Source organism: Drosophila novamexicana, unplaced genomic scaffold (genome assembly GCF_003285875.2).
Source record: "Drosophila novamexicana strain 15010-1031.04,08,12 unplaced genomic scaffold, DnovRS2.1 tig00000462-arrow-pilon, whole genome shotgun sequence".
Classification (NCBI taxonomy): domain Eukaryota; kingdom Metazoa; phylum Arthropoda; class Insecta; order Diptera; family Drosophilidae; genus Drosophila; species Drosophila novamexicana.
Genome location: NW_020824806.1, coordinates 3,129,886 through 3,151,073, shown reverse-complemented (window position 1 = coordinate 3,151,073; position 21,188 = coordinate 3,129,886). Strand labels below are relative to the sequence as shown.

Genomic DNA, 21,188 nt, shown 5'->3' with positions numbered 1-21,188 from the left:
TGGCTAAAAATAATCCCAAAAATTTCGCTGCGACTGTGCCAAATGTGTCAATTCATTGGCAAGTTGTGGCCAAGTGGAGGCCAAGTGCTAAATGCGTTGGCTTAACGGCACAACAAACACACACATGTGTGTGTGTGTGTGTGTGTGTGTGTGTGTGTTCAGCTGTCACATATGGTAATGAGACCTAGTTCTATGACCATAAACAGTTTATAAAAAATATATGCGCTCACTTTTCTTTAATGGCTTTCTTTAATAGTTTGTGGCCACTTCCAGTTGAGTCATAAAGCTGAAAAGCTTATACACTTCTGGAGGGTATTTTAAATGAATCCACAAATGTTAAACGAATTAAAGAAGACACCGAAGTCGTCTCTCTGTGTCCATGCTTGTATCTTACTTTTAAAGATACTGCTATTTAACTTTCCATACGTCTGTCTCTCTTTTGCAGACGGTACCTACGTGGGAGTTCTATATCATATAATGCAAATTCTTAATTTTCTTTCTTATGAGCAAATTTCTGTAAGCCTTGGATAATTTTATCATATGGCTTTGCAGAAACGATCGGTCGAAAATTAAGTTCTTATGCATAAACTTCACTCAAGCTCAGCAAATGCACGGTCCGACATGTTCCGTGCTAACATATAGCCCTATAGTAAGAATCTGTGGAAAAATTAGTTTTTGTTTGAATAACTATTGAGCTTTCGTGCTTTTTTGACCAAACGCGACATTTGCGTTTAACCCTGTTCCATACAAAAAAGCTAAGTCTCTCTCAAAATCAGAATCCTATATCATATAGCTGTTAAGAAATGGGCGCTGCAATTAAGACCGTATCAGTCATGTGTATTCAATGGTATTTATTCTTCGGCGTGCTGAAGATTGACTTTTTTTCTTGTGAGCCACGGGATGAATACAAGGGTATTTACTGTTCGGTCTAGAAGATTGACTTTTTGTCTTGTTAAAACTAAAATGCGGCTTAATACGCACTTGGGGGCCACGAGATGAATCTGTGTGTATCTGTCTCTGATTCTAGCGCTTCCTACTTGATGACGCACTTTTGGGGCGTGGCCTCATTTGCCGCTGACATTTGTCGCACGACGCCGCTTGGCCGTGGCCCACGCGCTCAGATTTATTGCTGCTGCTGCGCTAAGCGACGCCGTTGCTGATGCTGACTTATTTATGGGCTGCGTGGGCGGCGCGGGTTTGTTGGATGTAACTTTTGCTTCTACTGATATTTTTTTTTTGTATTTTCATTTTTGTTTTTTCGGCAGCAAACGGTTGCAAATTGCGCAGCATTTTGGTAGCAGTTCCACAGAGAGACACACGATGAGACGAGCTGACAGCGGCAGGGTTAGGTTTCTCTGTTAACAGCACATTTTGACCGAGTGAAATTAGTTGCCATAATAATCATTTATGTTGGGGCCAATTTCTTAAGCAGCGTCAATAAATTCTGGCAGCAGCAACTATGCGCCGTGGCGTGTTACGGTAGCATTTGACACCAATTGTTGCTGTTGTTGTTGCTGCTGTGATTGCACGCCATTGTTGCTGCTGTTGCACGTCATTCAAATGGCAGACAGCCAGCGCACTTCGTGCTTCGAGTTGCCAGCCGAAATAGCTGTGAAGTTTTTGCCACTCTTGAGCTGCATTTCATTTAGCCGTCAGGCGAAGGTCAAAGTGCGCTGCTGCTGTTTTTGTCTATCCACCTGCGCTGCAGTTTGTCAAGTGATTGAATCGCGTTAACCCACACACACTCGCACACACACACACACACACACACACACACACACACACACACGAGCGCAAATTAATTGTAGCAAATTATGAAGACTCGCTACAAGCCTCAAATAACTGACAATTGACCGGGCCAAAAGCAGCGGCTGCTTGGCCACTTGCCCACTTGTCCACTTGGCTGGTCAATGCCGTTTGCCGTTGCTGTTTTTGTTTGTCTATTATATATGTATATATATTTTTTTACTGAGTTTTCTTCTTGCTCGTAAAAAGCAACAGCAGCAGCAGCAGTTAAAACAAAGCTAGCGGCACATATTTGTATTTTGTATTTGCTTTGCGCTGTGGTTTTTAACGAGATTTCGTGATGTTTTGATTCCTGCTGGCAACTAGAGCGCTTATACACACACACACACATACGTATACTCACACGCAGATACACACACGCACACACTCGCAGCTCGTGGGCACTGTGCGGCTGCTGGAGATATGTAAATACAACTACAGAACTGTGTTGCCAACTGTCTCTTCAAAAAAGTAGCGAAAGCTTACTTTAAGAAAAGCTTAATAGCCAGAAATAGCTATAAATAGCTTTTAAGAGCTTTAAATAACTTTAAATGGCTATAAATCTGTATAAATAGATATAAATATCTATAAATAGCAAAATGAAATAAGCCTCCTTTTGCACTGTTTTTTTCTCAAATATTCTTTTGTCACTTTTTCACAATTTGATTTACTTATGATGACAAAAACATAATATTTCGCAATTGGTAGACGATAAACAGATTCGGTATTTCTCATAAGGATGCCGTATAAAACGTCGTACAAAATGCAGCTAGAAAATAGCTAAATTGGCAACACAGTTACAGTTATCTGTTATATGCAGCTACAGCTAGAAACGCACGAAATTCAAAGTTTAATTTTCTTGCTTAATTGTTTAACTTGCAGTTGATCAAATTTGCTTTGAACATGACTTAAATGCGAGCATTGGTAACTGGCAATTTCACGGCTAACGCACTGTGTATGCCCTCATATACAAACTGAAAGTATATTTACACAATTTGCCAAACTTCCCCACTCATAAATTGTAAATCCCGTCAGATTTCAAATGAAGTTGAATGCGCGCGCTTTATGCCTTTGTCAATGTCTTCATCATCATCATCGTTGTCGTCGGCGTCGTCTCTGCTCGCCCTCATTATAAAATACAAATCATGCATTGCGTTTACTTAACGGTGCTCAAAAAGCTGACAAATTTATTGTCGCCGACGACATAAATCGGTATCGAAGCTGACCTACAATTCGCTGGCAGCCTGGAAATGTGCCAGAGACAAGCAAATTTGCCAAAAATCGTGCTGTAATTGACATATATACCGTCGCATTATACAGTTCGCGTATCTGCTCCGATTCGCATTCTCATTATGCATGCGGTGGCAAAACAAAAGACTGAAGTAACGAACTTGCCGACGCTGAGCATAGTTCATGTGAATTGTTAAAGAATGCTTAAATCGAACGAATGCTGCAGATGATCATGAATCTTTTACACGTGCATTTTATTACCATAAAATCTTTTTAGAATCAGATTTTTGAATTTGTATATTAAATTGCAACTCCTTAGCCTAAAAGTATTTTATTATTTGCACATGTTGCATAAACTTATTGTAATTTATCCTTATAAGGAAAGGTTTAATTTGCTTAGAGTCTGTTATCTCTTATATATTTATATATATCGTCAACCCACTTTGGCTTTGTTTTTACCAGATTAAACTCTGATTAGCTCATGGAATGTTAATGTTTCCTAAGTGTGCTCATTTATTTGGTGCGGCATCTAGAGTCGATCACATATTTAAGCAGCTTTTTTCCCAGGTTGATTTATTTCTGCTGATATTCTCCTTAATTTGCATTTGCATAAAATCGTTTTCTTAACATTTCTCTTTTAAGCAACGCTGTATTTGGACATTTGTTTATTAAATTCTGCTGCTTCTGCTGCTAACAAACTGCTAAATGCCAAAAATGGGTTCTCAGTTCGAAAAAATTTCACTTTTTCGGGCTGTGGCTGCTGCTGTTGCAAAAACAAAACAAAAACCGGTTAAATTGCCAAACAAATTCCGACATAGTTAAAATTAATTTTCCTTTTTGCAATTTTAATTAAAGCGTTTTGTGGAGTGAAAGTCTCAGCCAAATGTCCAGAATATTTGGCCAGCTACACTTGAATGCGGCCAATTGTCGGCATCCGCTGCGTTAAGAATCTGCTAAACAAATAAGTGCAAAGCGGCGAGGCTGTTAAATTTAATTAAAATGAGCTAACAAAAGGCTAAAACAACAATAATTATAATAAGGAAGAACGGCTATAAGCAGCACGCCGAAGATTAAATGCCCTAGTTGACAAATGACTTGAAAGTACTTTAATACAAAAGCTTTAGCTCAAAGCGATTGTTTCTATCGGAGCTTTATGATATAATAGTTCAATGTGAAAATGCTTTAAGAGAATATTAAAGCTTCGTCCTTGAGACATCAGATTAAACAGAAAAGATTTCGAACATATGTATATGTGACTGATCGTTCCTATGGCAGCTATATGATAATGTACTCCCATATATTCTTAGATAAGTACAACAGAAGACGAAAGCTGTAAGAATTCTTGAACAAATACAGACAGATGGGCATGGCTATATCGAATCATCTGTGGACATCTCTTCAATGTACACTTATATCTTATAGTCTTGGTCGTGTCTTTGTCTATGCGTTACACATCTCTTGACAAAATCATAATACCCATACCACAAGGGTATCAAAACAAGGGGGAAAAAAAAACAAACAGAAACAATGCACAATTTGTGGCAATTTCTATGGCATTTTTCACTTGCCAACTTTTTTTTTTATGTCATTCATTTTTTTTGCCCAAAAAGTGCCAACTGTGTGGCAAGTTAATTAATTTATTTAATAACGCGCTGTTTACAGTTATTTTGTGGCGGTTCCGCTGCTCATTTGCTTTGTTGATGTTTTCATCAGGTAGCCGCTTCTATTGTTGTTGTTACCGCCGTCGCACTCTTGACTTTATTTGAATGTTTCGCCCGAGACGACACAGCAGCTGCCAACAAAATGTGTTGCTGTTGTTTTTTGCGTCAGCCACTGAAGTGAGGTAAGCACTTGAGGTGCTTCAGGCCCGGCGAGAGAGAGACCCACTGGCGCAATCGTAGCTCCACGTAGCTGAAATGTCCTTCTGCTGTGGCAGAAATTCTTCAGCGTGCATTGACATTGGCTTGGCCTTTTCGAGTGGCTGTTGCTGCGACTGTTGTGTTGTGTTGCCCGCTGTCCATTGCTATGAGTTGAATTTAACACCTTTTTTGTTATGCCCGGCATGTAAAGCCCAAAAGCAGTGCCGGCCGCCTGCCTGCCAGCCCAGACAGACAATTGCAAAAACTGCAACTAAAAAAAAAAATAAAATAAAACAAAACGTGGCAACAATGACAACAGCGGCAGAAGCAGCAGCAGCAGCAGCAGTAGCTGAGCGCCCTTTAAGGTCCGGCGCAATGCACTCAAAAAATTGATGACCCAGCGCGGAACGTGACGTGACGTGCAGAAGGAAGCGGCAGCAATGCGACGTTTTAGTTTGAAATTGATTTTCCCCATGCGACGACAATGTTGCCAACTTAAACTACAGCAACAAGAACAACAACAAGAGCAGCAGCATCAACGACGTTGACCTTGCTTTTGCTTGCAGTGCGGCTGCACACCCGAGGGACTTGACAATTGCTGGCCATAAACGCGCTAAGCAGCTGCCCATTGTGGGCACACACACACACACACACACAGCAGGTCGTCTATGGGCATAGAGCGTTTCGCATTAGAACACAACTTACCAAATATAAACAAAAGACTTAGGCAACGAACTTCGTGCGTACAGCTGAACTAAACAATGGCGCGTGCTATGGCCAAAAGCCAAAGCCAAAGCCAAAGCCTGTTTTGGCCGAGCCAACCATTGCGTAGCTTGAAACCTGCTTTGATCATGAAAATGCATTTCTGCCAGAGCTTGAGCTCCGATCCGCACTGCTCCCCGCTGCTCTGCACCGTTCCAAACTGCTCTGCTCTGCTGCTGTTGTGTCTTTTGTTTAGCGTTGATCTAATAGGCTGCTGCGGTGCCGGGCCATGTGCTGCGGCTAACGAAAGTTATTTATGCATGCAACAAGTCTACTTAGGCCTGCATGCGTCATCGGTTGCTGTTCATAATTTATGCCAAGACTCGCCCCGGCAATGGGCAACAACAACAACAACAACGGCAACGTTGTCGTTCTGGCGTGGGTGTTAATGGCGGTGCGGCGCAAACAGAGCGCGGCAACAAGAGCAACAACAGCAACAACATCAACAACAACTTGAGCAGTCACGCCAGCCAGCAAATACTCAGCTGTGGCATAGAGTATAGAAAACAAGCTAAACAACTACGACAAGAACAGCAGCAGCAGCAGCCACGTTAACAACAACAACAACAGAAACTGCTGCGCAGGCTGCTTCAAAAGGGTCGACGACTTTTGCGCCCGCATTGGCACCCAGCTACGTGCAACGTGCTGCTTGTGGCAGCTGGCAATGGCCGCTGCCGCTGCTGCTGCTGCCACTGCCGCGTCGAGTGGCATAAACCAAATAAATGGAAATTGTTTAAAGTTTACTTTGGTTTATGGCCTTAGCCAGGCTGCAACTGCCAATGCTAATTGCAATGGAATGTCCACAAATGCAGATGCTGGTCATTTGCGTGGGCAGCAACGGCAGCAACTGTTGCTGCCCGGTTGCTGTTAATTATGAGCATTAGCCAGGACAGCCATCCGGGCTGTGCTAAAAGCAGCTATTTTTAGCAGTGTTTCAGCTGGTTTTTAGGCTGCCTTTAATTGGTTTTTCCAGCTATCAGCTTTCCAAGCATTTTCCGCCTGGGGGCTTTGCCTGCCATTAGACAGCAAAAAACTCGAAGCATTGATAGGCAATTGATGAAAGCTTAGAGAAATGCTTATAATTAATTTCTTGAGTTATTGAGAACTTCCTTAAAGTGCGCTCAATAGTTTGCTAATGGATGTACACATTTCAGGCATAGATATAAAAATGATCGGAATGAGGCACTAAGAAATTTGTATGCCAGTTTTTCACAACTAATGAAAGATCTCTTCGATTTTTGTAAAAAAGGAATACAGCGAGCAACTAAAACTGCTTATAGCTCGCTCTTTAGTTTATTTAACTACATGTTCCTACAATGTATATATATTTATGTAATATAAATATACCACATCCAAGCATAACCGGACCGAATGAAACCCATTTTTAACTACGTATAGTGGAGGGTGGAAAATAGAAGCTGCGAAACGGCTCACCGGCTCCATTGAAAAACTTTGACTGAAACTCCACCCAATGCAAGCGCAGCGTGTGCAGAAAAGCCGACAGACCCTCCATCATGACCAATATGGCAACCGTTAGTATGGCCCAAATAAAGAAGGACACGGCCAGTATGGGTACTGCCACATAAATGGGTAACTTATTTTTGAGACCCTTCTCGAGAATCATATTCCAGAGCACATCCGACAGCTGGCTGTGGGCCAGCGAGAGAGCCCAGAGACGTAAATAGGAGGCGGTGTGCGAGACCGAGCCCAGGACGCTCTCAATGGTGTGTATGCCGGAGTGTATCCAGATTTCGGTCATATCAAATTCAAGGGCATCGTTGACGGTATGTAGCTTGGGTCCCGAACCGCGGTTATCCTCGTTCTGAAACTCAACGGAATAGCGCAGCGAGGAGCGCATCTCCTGTATGGTATTATGGCTGTTCTTATGCATATCGGGTTCCTGTTTCTCGATCTCCTTGGTGAGCTGTTTTTGGCGCCGGGTCAAATAGATGGGCTTGCCGGCTAGCAGTACGGGCACAGTGGCAAAGGCCACAAACACCAGGATATATTCCAATAGACGTTCATATGGAAACATGCCCACATTGCAGGTCTTCACCTCCAGTGCCGTAGTCTTCATTAGCATCATGTCAATGAAGGTGATCAGCACGGATGGCGCGCAGGCCGAGTTGTAGGGCGCCTGCTTCAACCCGCCGTACATCAGCCACTTGAAAAATATGAGAAAAACGAGATAACAAAACAGACAGATCATAAATACGAAAATTGGAAAAACCACCAGAAATAAATCGGCCTTGCGATGCAAGTGGATGCAATTAACAGCCGACAAGGTGAGGCCAAACATCATCTGTGCAATGCCCAGAATGATGGCCAGTTTCATTTTGAGCGAATTGAATGTGGTTATCGAATCCTCGCCACTGATACTCCAAACGGGATCAACACCAAACGGATATGGATGGCCCGTATAGAATTTGGGATCGTTTGGATTGAATGCCAGATCGGTGGTCAGGGTCATAATTGTGGTCTCATTATAGACACACGACCAGCTGGAGCCAAAGAGATTCATCGGCCGAGAGACGACATCATTATAGATAAACCCGATATATATTGAAAATATGCCCATCAACAAAATAATATATCGGCCAGCAAATAAAATATTAAGTATCTCATTGTCGTTTTGATTCGTCCGTTTCAATTCTTCGATGCGTTTCTCCTGGTAGATCAGGGCGCAGGCAAAGAATGTCAATATAATGCCATGACCCAGATCACCAAACATAATGGCAAACAGAAATGGAAACGTAATAATCGTATATGGTGCCGGATTGAGTTCCCTATAGTCCGCGATGCCATAGGAATCAATTAGGTTCTGAAAGCCATTTGTAAACTTGTTCAGTCCGAAATATGTGGGCGGTATGTGTCGCTGTTTGCGAGTGCGTTTTAATAGAATCGGTGGAGAGGAGATCATCTCTTCGCCTTGAGGAACAAACATGCCACGGTTCAAAGCATCGCGTACCCCATTTACTTGTGATTTGGGTGCAAAGCATTCGGCCTGCAGATACTTTTGATGCTCTGGACCGCCGACTGGATATAGGCGATTGAGCAGATCGTAGACCTTTATGGATTTACGTAAATTGATGCGTATTATGAACAGATCGTTGGCCGCAGTGCTCAATATGCGTTTGCGCACCGAACGGGTCTCATTGAGCACCACATCCAGATCGCGTATATCCTGATTTAGCTGAGCGATCATCTGCGCACGCTGGCTGGGCTTCTCGGGGCACTCAAAGATGGTCACATGAAACGCCTGACAGCACTTGAGCAATTTGGGTCGTATGCTCGCCGATGTGGTCATCAGCAGGATAACATGTTTATGCACCATTTGACGCTGATGTCCCACTTGTTCCATTATCTTCATGGGAATTTGGGCGTGTCGTATCAACAGATTGCGGCCAAACATGCGATAAAGCATCAGCTCAAACGCTGGAAACTTTTCCACATTGATGCTACCCAAGATATAATTGAGCTGTAAGCCGAGCGGATCCGCTTCAGACTGATCCTTTAACAAGCCGACAATTGTGCTCTCCGAGTAGAGCAGCTGGGATCCACTGTTCCCATCGGAGGAGAGAAACTTGCTTGCTTTCTGCAGGGCAAAACTTTTCTCTGTCATATAGTTTTGACGCTTTTCCAGCGTATTAAAGTGCTCCATGACGGAAAAAATTTCCGTATGCTGACTACGCAATGTCAACTCGTATGTCGGTATATAGGATTCGCGTGGCCGATGCTCTGTATCGACGTCGGCATAGAATGTCGCTCTCATATCCAGACTGCTCAACTGGTCCTGCAGATATTCGACAATGCGCAACAGCTCGTGACACAGCTGCACCTTCTTGGTATACAAGCCGTTCAGGATATGATCCTCGTCGTATACATTGTTGAACTGCAGTCCACCATGATGGCCCAGCTCCATTAGGCAATTGAAGGCGTTGTCCACATGCAGCAGCAGCAGGTACAGTTCCATCTCCTCGCTGCAAAAGAAAGCCATATTGCAAATGGTGGAGCAGAAGACTAAAAGAGTAAAAAAAAAAAACGTTTGTTGTGTATCGAGAATCTAATATTTTGGGTTTGGGTTAGAGTTTAATGTTTGCTATGACTTGGACCTGACCAGGCCTGCTGGATTGTGTCGCCTGCTAATTGATACGTTTGCCAGTCAGCTAGCTTATTCTTGTTGTTTTTGTTGTTGTTGTTGTTTGTGTTAGCGTGTTTGCTGTGACTGCACTTAATACGAGTAGCTGCCACTCTGCACAAACACAAACACAGACCACAAGTCCAAAACTTGCGGCCTGTGCATAAGATTAACAGCGATAATTTAGCGTTTGTCTGCTGCACAGCTGCTGTACTCCCCCGCCGCAGCCATCTTGTGGCCCACAGTGCTCGTAGCAGTCACAGTTCGAGTCACGCCCACACTGCAGCCTTTGCAACGCTACACTGAGCAACACTGGCCTGCAATTTATGCTTTGTTCTCAATGGGAAACTCGACTTTAATTTTACAGGGTTCTCTTTCAGGTTGTGTTTAAAGCATATGAAGTCACTTGAAGGCGGAATTTAAATGAGTTTAAAGTGTAATTAATATATTACATCTAAAAGTAGAATTCACACATAACATTCAGATAACTCTTTTGAAATCAAGCTATCTGTTTGTTGAATGTAAGTCTATAAAGCTTACATATTTGCCTGTGAATCTTCACCTTGCCTTTAATTTTCTTCTATCTATTTATCATCTCATTTTCTCTTTCGCCTTCTATCAGTAGCCCCTTCGTCGGCCCTTTTATATAAATATCTTCAATTTATATCGATTTTCAAGAACTCAACTAAGGCTTACCTTTTTCTGATATCATTTCAGTGATCATCTTTTAAGAGCCTGTCAAAGTACTTTGGTGTCAAATACAGGGTATCTGCTGGCCCAGCACTACCACCCTTTTAAATTGTTTGCTATTGTGCTTGCATTTAATTAAGTAGCTCTAACCAAAGTGCATTTGATTTGTTTTGCCTTGCTGAAGCTAACAACACGGCGTATGCTTAATTTGCTTATATAAGACCCCAAGTGGCAGCATTCATTTTTGTTGTTGTTGTTATTGCAGTTGGTGTTGGTGTTGGTGTTGATATTGGTGTTATTTTCTCATCACATGCCACAAAGATGCAGCAACATTTTCCCATACAAATCGAAGTTTAAGCGTTTCAGACAAATTGTTTTGTAATTTCTGATCCATTGTTGTTGTTGTTGTTGCTGTAGTGCCAAAAGCGTTTTACTCATTAGCTGCTGCTAAAAGGAAAATGGTCCAAAATGTGTGTGCTCTTGGGGGAAAATTTTGTTACGGCGCTCATAAAATCTTCGTTAACGTTGCCAACAACAGCACAAACAGCCCAAATGCCAACAACAATGGCTAAAAAACGGCTACAAACAATGAAAGTAAAAGTGCCAAAGCGCGCTGCACTTGATAATTTCTTGAGCAAGCTTGTTGGCGATCTCTAAAGTTATTGTTGTTGTTGTTGTCGCTGGGCCGCGAGTCATTTTGCTTGGACACTCTGGCGTTAACAACAATGAGGCCGTTGTGTTGGCCCGCTTCGATTTCATTAGCTTTTATTGCAGCACTTTTGTTGCCAATGAAATTAAGTCACCAATTGAAAGTTGGAGAAGGAAAGCAAAAGTGGGCCTGGGCCCACTGCGCACTGTTTTCACTTTTGGCCACGCTCAGCAATTGCACTGAAAATTGTCAGGCGTTCAGCCGATTTGCATGCCAGCCAATAAATTGACTCTGGGCCAACAACAACAAACTAACAAACAGCTAAGAACTGCAGCTGCAAACAAGGCAAGGCACATGCAGCTACCAAATGTAGCTAGAGGCGGGCTTGCAGGGCCAGGCGGGATTCATGAATGTGAAAAACTTGAAAATTTTAAGATCTAGATACAACCAACTTGGTTGGGTTGCAGCTTCTCGTATAATATACACAGATTCCATTTTTGGTAAACTTTCATTGTTTCTTTTAGAATAGGAAAAGTCTTTCTTCAAGGAGGAGCCTTGTGTTTAGAGAAAGCTAGGATATTTACAAAAGCTCGCAGCTGGGCTAAGGGTATCCCTAGTCGTTGTCTTACTTATTTCATATGCAAGTACGGATTTTTATATACAAATTTATATACAAAACATCTTAATCCCAAATTGTTTTTACTGGAAACAATGTCAATTATTGGCTAAAGGCGCTAGTTTCAAGCGTTTTTCGCTGCTTATTTCAAGTGTTTTTATAAACTAATTTTCGTTTCTCTCTCTTCATTTGCAGTGATGTGATTGGAGTTCAATAGCCAAACAAGCAGACGCCAAGCAAAAGGTAAGCCGCAATCGATTTTAGCATTAAATAGCAATTAGGTGTACGCCCACAAAGGCAACAACAACAACAACAACTACAACAATAGCCACAGCAGCAGCGAAAAGACGCAACTCACTTTTCGTCGGGGCAGAGAAAGTGCACTCAGAAAACATGTAATTTGGCGAAAAGGCGCGTAGAACCCAAAATTAACGCCTAAACAGCAGCACGGCTTTATGATGGCCAATCAAGGCAGTCAGCGAGCGAGAGAGAATGAAGGGGGGGATTTCATTTAATTACAATATATGAGGCATAGCCTGAATAGGGTCAAGTTGTGTGTAGCACGCGAAGCAGAACTCACGAATTTGTGGGCGTGGAAACGAGAGCAAACGCCAAGCGAAAGTTGAAAGTGACAACCGAAAAACCGACCGAAACTATATAGAACAACAAATGTTGAACACTTAGCCGACGCATGCATTGTGCGTGTGCTTAAATTAAAATGTGCATATTATTTATATGAATCAGCTCAACATATGCCAGCATATCGAACTTAAGAACTAACTGTGCTCAAGACTGGCATTGAAATGCACACCTTTGCCTTGTGTTAGTTGCTGCTGCAGCCAGCAAGTTCGTTGCTTAAGTCTTTCGTTTTGCATGCCGCCGCCGCTGCTGACTGACTGCGACCTTATCAAGCTATGACTGTGACGAGCTGCTGCTGCTGTTGTTGTTCTTGTTGTGCGTGAACGTCTAGCCCGGCTTGGCCTGGCCTGGCCTGGTCTGGTCTGGTCCGTTATGCGTCTCGAGCTTGAGCTGGCAGCGCTTCATTAAAATGTCTAGCTGGGCCAAATGGTTTTTGAAATTGAAACGTCTATGTTGCGACTGCTGCGTCTGCGCAAATGCATCTTCGTCTGCAACGGCAACGGCAACGGCAACATCTCCGTCGTCCTCATCATCATCATCAGCTGCCCGCAGCAGCTTATCTGGCAGGTCTGAACGCATCATGCGCGCACTTGGCTCTGGGCTATGCCAAGGCTTGGGCCATGGCTGTGGTCTGGCTGGGGCCGCCGCCATCGCCGCCAGCGCACAATTTTCAATTTGCCAATTGTAGCAGTAAACTTTATAGCTGTATTTTTTGTGCCACACCCCCCCACCTGATCTCCGCCCCCAGCTCTTTTGCCCGTGTGCTGGCCCCCCCAACTGATATTTACCGTTAGTTTGTTGTGCATGTGATTGGCCTTAGGTGTTGCTGCCAAGTACCTGGCCATTTACCTTTGTCTCTACGTCTCGTCTGCCTCAGCTGCTCTCAGCATGTGTTTACGTTGCGTGTGTGTGTGTGTGTGTGTGTGTGGGTTGGCCTTACTAATTTGCGACAATTGGTCAGACCATTAGCCTGACTGACTGACTGACTGACTGACTGACTCACTGACTGACTGACTGACTAACTAACTAACTGATTGACTGGCCAGTAAGTGGGGGCGTGTCCAGTGCAATTCCATTGTCCGTACAGCATAATTTATGCAGGAATTCTGGCATGAAATTTTGATTTAATAAACGTTGGATGCTCCAATGATAATTTATTATATGAATTTGCGCTGCGTTGACAATCATTCAACGAGCCATGCCACGATTATATTTCAAGCAAATTATGTGATTAATTTTGTTAAATTATAGGAAATGCTAAACACATTTATGGGAAATAATTCTCAAATTAATTTGGCTAAGAAATTTAAATTGAAAGAAGGAAGTAATATGTTCGATGGATATGCGCTTGAATTGCGCAGACCTTGCCTTGTAGCCCTGTCCAAGCTGGGAACTGCAAGCGTCATATATATTTTCTGTGTGTTTTGCTCTGAGACCAACTATTGGCATATAATTATTTGCTCTAAAGAGCATGTGATTAGGAATAGAAATAATTTAACTTCAATTAAAATTACCCTAAAATCCGTTATGCACGATTTGTGTTTCTGTCAATACGCTCAAAGCAATTTCTCATGCAAGTTAACAATATAAATATTTCAAATATTATTGCCAACTCTTGAAATACTCTTGACTTGCTCTCCGCCAAGCAATTAAAAGGGAATCGCTGGGGGGCAAACCCCTTCACGACTATTGAGTTTGACAGGCGGCGGCAGCTGCAGAAAACTTCTAATAAATGGACGTTGCATTTTGCGTAACTGCGGCATTTGCAACATGTGAACGTGCAGCGCGCGCTGTCTAGTCATTAGTTTGCTGTGTAATTTGAAACAAAAGATACACACACACACACACACTCACACACACTCTCGCACACACACATAAAGTTGACTGGGTAATTCATTAGACACACGCTGTTTTGCATGATTCTTGCAATTTGCAACAAAATACGTATTTTGAGCAAACATGACCCAATTTTTTGTTGCTGGACATGTGCAGCAGCATACTAAAAGCCAGCAGGACGTCCCGTGTGTGTATGTGCCTGTGTTTGTGTGTGTGTGTGTGTGTGTATGCGCGCGCGGCACGAGTTCAAAGTGAAATTCATAATGAAACGCAGCGCCCTCAACTCTGGACTCAATCGACTTGAAATTTACATGGCCGCAATTTGTTGTCTGTGTTGTGTTTCAGAACCTAATCAACACATCATCAATAACAGTGGGAAATCATTTGTTCTATACACGCCAAATATTCTCCCAGTGTATGTGTGTGTGCGTGTGTCTGTGTCTATCTGTCTGATTTGTGCTCCGTTGGAGTCGCACTCGCCGTGTGGGAGATTAATCACACGGGGCCATAGGCTGAAGCGTGAAACGCAAACAAACAAACAGTTGGACAGCCAGTTGGAGAGACGAACGGACGGACGGACGGACAGATGGACGGACGTACAGTTGGACGTTGATTATACACAGCACATCGCATTGCTGGCGAGCGTTGAAAACTTAATGAAAGCAAGCGAATGTGGCTTTTCATTTGGCGTTGATTTTTTGTTTTTTCTTTTTTGGTGGTGGTGTGCACTGACCCGACACGCCCACCACTGCCTAACCGCCCACAATGTCAGCGTTGGCTGGCAATTTGATTGCCACCGTGTGTGGGCGATTTGCCTGCCTGCCTGCCTATCTGCCACGCCCACAGCCAGCCGCCTGCAATTGATGCTCGCAATTATCTAAAGCTGCACAAACAATGCGCAAATTAAATGCAATAAACCAAATGCACCCGAGGGTTGGGCGGGTGCCAGTCTAGTTGCAAGGGGGCATTTTGGTAGAGGGGAGGAGGTGCAATGTAAATATTTTATGTTACAATTTGCGCGTTGATTTGTTGCATATTACAAAAAAAGGCAACCGCAGCGTATGCCGCCATGCCGCTGGCAACGTGGGCTGCCAATCCGTAGCAGCTCGACGTTGTTGTGGTGCAATTAGCTGGTGGTTTGCTCATATTTTGCGGCCAACCTGGCGGCGGGTGGCAGCAAAAGCCGCGTTCGCCATGGCGCTCCCGTAATTTGCTCATAAATGCGCTAATAGACAGCAACGAGTGTGCGAATGGTGCTGTGCGTGTGTGTGTATTGTGTGTGTTGCCACTAACCAAATGCCAAAGCAGCCAAGCGGCTGCCGTTGACCGTAACACGCGCCACAGCCACAGCCACAACAGCATTTGGGGGCGCGCCATTATCTATACAGATCAAAATCGGTCGACGCTCCACAAAGGCGACCTTAACCCATACAATTCTAGTTAGCTGCTGGTCTTAAATTCATTATTGAATTCAATGGGTTAATTATTCTGCTTAAAGCGCACAACGCAAAAGCTCTCCGCACTATTTTGCATTAAATAATCTCTTGAGCTGCGGGATTTCCCCTTTTTGCCACTCATTATACTTTTGCAGATAGTTTATTATTTATTTTTAAAGAATATGGAACGTCTCTAGACACATCTGTCTGTCCGTTTTTAGTTATTGCATCATTTGGATTATAAACTCCTTAAGCACAAGTTATATATACATCTGATTCTGCTGTATAGAATTTATACATATAACTACCTTGAGATCTAACGTTCGACGTCGTGAGCGTCGGACTAGCTAGCGTGAGGTCGCCGGCTCAAATCCAGAAACAATTTATAAGTATATACAGACGGACGGCTAAACAGACAAACATAGCGATTCGGCTATTGATGCTTGATCACGAATATATATATATTTAATAAGGTTGGAGATGCTTCCTTTTGCCTGATTCACACATTTGCACAAAAGGATACCATTTTATCCATTTTCAATGGGTTCGGGGTTTACAAAAAACTTCCATGATAAACGCTCCTAATTATATATCGAGTTATATGTTGATATAAAACAGATTTGTCTGCACACGCATAATAAATTGACGGCATATTTTCTTAAATTTATTATTTACTTTTTTTTTTGTCTTGAAAGTTGTTTACGTGTTCAATTGCTGTGGTTTGTGCTTATATCATCCGTTTTTAAATTTGGGGATTTTTATACAGATTTTTTTATTTTTTTTTTTATTTCTGATTACAAAATCTCAACATCAGCATTCAAAAGAATTATGCAACATTTTTGCTGTGCGCAGAAAATTGATATTCTTAAAATAATTCTTGCAAAATTTTGATGCTTCTCTTGGTCATTAATATTATCAAATTCATCGTCATTTGCAATTTTTTTGAGCGATCACATCAAAAATCTTGTAATCGACCTTCGCATCTTATTTCGTGTGGCTGTGGGGTTATATTAAGCGCGGAGTTTAATAGAATTCATTTGGCTTGTCATTGTTTTTTTTTGTTTTTGTTGTTGATGTTTATTGTTGTTGTTGTTGTGTAAATTCATGCGCTCATTGCCTCAATTAATGCGACATTGAGCGCAATTTGTCGTTTGTCATTAATCTTCTTTTCATTTTCATTTGGCCAGACGCGCCTTGTTTTTTGTTTGTGTGTGCGCTCTTGGCCAAAACTAATTTTAGGCCGCCACAATTTTGGCATTTGTGTTAAAGTGGTAACTTGAGCGCTTGTTTTTGTGGCTGCTGCTGCTGCTGTTGCAGGAAATCGCAAGTCGTTGCCGGCAGCCAAACAAGTTTATCACAAAAGGGAACTTCACGCTGCCCTGCAGTTGACAAAAGACTCTTGGCTTAACGTCTTTGGCGCTGGCTAATAGACTGCAAAGCCAAAGCCAAGCCATGACGCACTTGCTCTATGCATGCCCAAGCTCAGGCTCTGGCTGTGCCTCAGGCTCAGTTTAAGTTGCCGTTGCCATGGCCTTAGCCACAGCCACAGCGTGGGCTGACGATGATGCTGCAGTTCATGTTGTGGCCCCTTGCGGGCAGGGTTTGCCGTGGCCCACATGCCAGGGCTCCTTTGTTATCAATTCAAGTGGAACGTATTACGTGCATTAGTATCCTTTTGCTCGAGCTGCCTTTTGTGTGTGTGTGTGTGCGCTTGGGTTCGCCTATCGTGCTGTACTGCGTATTTATTTCACTGTGTCAAGTTCTTTTGTGTCGACTTGCAAGATTTATGACACTTTTGTTTAAGCCAAAAAGCAAAAGCAAAAGCTTTTAAACGTGCTGAGTCCCAGGGTCTCTTCTCGCCGCTCACTCATGCATAATCGATGGCGCGATGCTTATCAGAATTGTTGCTGCTGCTGCTTTTCTGCTTCATTTTTTTTATGCTTCGTACCCAATTGAAAATGGGTAAAGAGGGTATAATAGTTTTGGCAGAAAAAGTAGCTTCTTACCTATATAAATTCTTGATCACAAGCTGAGTGGATCTAGGCAATGGTCAGGCCTTAAGCTTTGATATGTACACACTTTTGAGTGTCATATTTAAGCTCTCTTTTCATAAAGATCGGACTTTAAATTCCGAAGAAATGCCCTCCCCATACATAGTGAAGGGAGAGGCCAGAAAAAGGCGCTGAATAAGGCAAGTAGTTGTGCATAGAACTAAGCTAGCAGGGTATTAGCCAGTCGTTCACTCCCTGCTTTTTACTCTTACTAGAGGTTTTTTTTTTGCCACAAGCTTGCCACTCGATAGCTGGCAGCTTGTCATAATTTTGTAAAGAGCGCTTGGCTTAATTTTCTGTGCGCACGAGTGAAAGATTTCAACTACCCACAGTAGATTGAGATAAGTTGTGTAGCTGTTTGTGCCGGTTGATTTATGCTTGACACGCTTATTGAAAAGCCATAAAACGGCTGCTGCTGCAGCTAGGGAATATAACATATATATATCTATATATATATTTACTTTGAACGGGGTCATCAGCTGATAGCATTTGATTTATACGAACCGCATTTGACATAAATATTTTTATCTGCTGCGCGCAACGTGTCGTATGAGTGACATTAGCCAAAAAGCCAACCTAAGCCAGCTAACAAGCTTGGCTAAAAAATAAAATAAAAAGAAACAAAAAACAGTTAGCCTTTTGCATACACACTGATAAGGCTTTAACAACAATAAGCAACAATGACAGTCAGCAGTGCCAGCCACAGCAGCAGCAGCCATTAGACTAGCAACAGCAACCTGTCCCAGTCTGAGTCGCAGTTCCCAGTCCGTATGTGGCACCCACCCAGCCCCATGTGGCAGCTTCCCATAGCCTCCCCCTCTGTTGTTTCGGCGGTTTCAGAGATGCGACTGCGACTCGTGTCTGGCCGCGGGGCATATACTTAACAGTAAAATAAATATTTTACTATAAATCATGCATTAGAGTCGGCAGCGGGCTGGCTGCCTGCCTTGTTACCTGTCACATGTTGCTAGCCACATCACACAGCGTTGACAAGGTGCTGCGCCAAGGGAGGAGTGGGGCGTGTTGGCGTGGGGTAGCAGCAACAGCCTCACGACTTTTGCCAACGCTCGGAAGTAACACACATTTAGCGCTCGAGCAGCCAAAAAATACTCGCTAAAGAGCAGCCAGTTAGACAGGCAGCTAGTCAGACAGTTAGCGGGGTGGCGAGTGGAAAGCAGCCGAAGGGGGGGGGGGGGTCCTGGCTATAGGATAGGGGGTAGACAGTCATCCAAGCAGACAGGCAGGCTTGCTGTAGCCGTACATGTTTTTCTATAAGCTGTTAACAGTGTTGACAAATTAGCCGGAAAATAGCCAAATAATTTGGCATATGCACTTAATTAAGGCATTCAATGTCAATGCATTTGAATTAAACACAATTAGAAGAAATAATTACAATATATTAGCATAATATTTCAAATAAGCTGAAAGTTATTTTAAATTGATTCTATCATGGTTTTTAGATGTACATATATAGTATATATGAGAAGTATTGGCAGCATATGTTGCTCTGACGTATGTATATATAAAGGATATACCATAAATAATTAAGCTTAAAAATTAGAATATTTAATGAACATTATTATGAAGCTCATTCATAGACCCTAATTTAACCATAGCTACATCTAACTCATATTTTATTTGATTACTATATATATAACTCTCTAAACGTTTTTTCAAAATCCGACTAAATTCCTAGTTAGAATTATTTAAACCAAAGCTCAATCTGGCGATAAAACAGCCAGCTAGCTCAGCGCTGATACTAAAGCGAATTGCTTGCTGCAGTTTGAGGCGACATTTTGCATGGCAAGGGAAATGTTTATAAATAAATTGCCAGCGATATATTTGATATTTCATTTCATTTATTTATGCGCCGCAATGCAACTGCCACAACAGACACAACAAATGGCCAAACATAAGCAACATTATTACGTATACGACATGTGTGTGTACACTTGCGTGTGTGTGCGCAGTGGTGTGTGCCACAACGGCTTTTCCCAAAAGGCAACTCCAAAGGCAACGGCAACAGCGACGCATGCGCAAATGTTGTGCCTATGGTCAAGGCAGCCACAGTTGCAGCACCTAGTACTGTTCCCCCCCTCCCCCATACCCTGTCCCTCTGCTCAACCCCTGGCATGCCGCGTGGCCGTCTCCAACTTCGTCTCGGCCTCGTAATCGATGAGCTGCTGCGCATTTGGTCAATAAACGCATTTCTGTCATTTTTTTTCGCAGCGCAAAATTTATGGCGCGACTTTGGCTCCAACTTACTGACTGTTGGCGACTCCAAAGACGGGCGACTGCGGCTGTGGCCAGGGGGCCGGACGGCCGCTTGCCAAATGCCATTTTCATTTGACTTTGACATTAATTTGTGGCCGCACTTTGCCTTAACCAGGAAGTTGCTAGCATAGCGCAAATATTTATACATTAGCATGATTTAGAGAGCATTGCACTCGCACTCGCATTCGCACTCAAAAAAAAATATATATATAGATATATATAAATAAATAGAAAAAAACTATGTTGCATATGCCTGCTATCGGCACTTGCGGCAGCTGCAGCAGCAGTTGCAGTTGCAACAATGAAGTTTTCTTTTTGGCCATGCGGCCTGGGCCCATTGTCAGCGATTGTTGCTAACAAGCTGTTGGCCATTGCGATTTATGCGTGCGCAAAATGATGAGAACGTGCTGAATGGCCAGGAATAGGTTAGGATGCGATGCAATGCGATGCGCGATTCGATAGGATTCGATTTGGGTAACTGCATTGCCGGCATTGTCATCATTATTTGTGACAGTGGCAGTCGGTTTATTTATGGGTCTTTGGGTGAGACAACGGCGTTTTGTGACAAACCGCTTTACCGGTAAATCGGTAAATCACAAATCTGCCTGCGACTGGCCATTGCAACTGCAACTGCAACTGCTGCAACGGGGCAGCTAACAAGTGCGCACTTGGCTTATAGAGGAGCCCTCCATCGTGCCCCGCCCGCCTCCGGCAGAAGAACTGCCTTTTGTGGGCACTGACAACGAGCAGGGTTTATTAAATTTATGCAAATTTTATTTATAAACGACAGCCAGGTCTCGGCTCAACGTTGATGCCCCACTGCATCAGGCTGGCATGCAGGCAGGCATAGCCTCGACCTCGCCTGTCGCCTGTCGCCCGTCGCCTGTCGTTGCAGTTCATCCAATATAATATATATATATATGTATATATATATATTTGTGTATATGCCCAAATCCTATGCCTCTTTGGGCCATGAGCTGCCTGCTCATGTGTGCAATTCAGATTTTTGCTGGCATTTTTCTTTTATGATTTTTTTTCTTCAATTTTTTTTTTTTTGATTTAGTTTGAGAGCTGATTGGTTTCCAGACATCGCATCGCATCGCACGTTGGCTGACATGAGGCGCGGGCGTTGCTCGATTGGCATGTCTTTATTATAAGCCTCGCTTTGCCTGAGGGAGGGCATCAGCAAACAGCATTTACAATGCCTTGATTTATATGCTAAA

The 21,188-nt window shown here is 43.0% G+C and overlaps 2 protein-coding genes across 3 annotated transcripts in view; one reads left to right on the top strand and one right to left on the bottom strand.

Annotated features, from left to right (window-relative positions):
• Nucleotides 1-21,188, top strand: part of LOC115760641 (putative cyclin-dependent serine/threonine-protein kinase DDB_G0272797/DDB_G0274007) — a 104,450-nt gene that overhangs the window by 34,917 nt on the left and 48,345 nt on the right. For both annotated transcript variants that reach the window (XM_030702100.1, XM_030702099.1), the window contains exon 3: nucleotides 11,925-11,972. The gene's annotated coding sequence lies outside the window, so the exon portion shown is untranslated. The remainder of the gene's footprint in view (nucleotides 1-11,924; nucleotides 11,973-21,188) is intronic.
• Nucleotides 6,921-9,727, bottom strand: LOC115760639 (V-type proton ATPase 116 kDa subunit a). The gene has a single exon (XM_030702097.1). The coding sequence runs from the start codon at nucleotides 9,631-9,633 to the stop codon at nucleotides 7,021-7,023; it is 2,613 nt and encodes an 870-aa protein (XP_030557957.1). The 5' UTR covers nucleotides 9,634-9,727; the 3' UTR covers nucleotides 6,921-7,020.

Coding starts and splice junctions, on each gene's coding strand:
- LOC115760639 (XM_030702097.1), bottom strand. CDS start 9,633: ATGGCTTTCTTTTGCAGCGAGGAGATGGAACTGTACCTGCTGCTGCTG.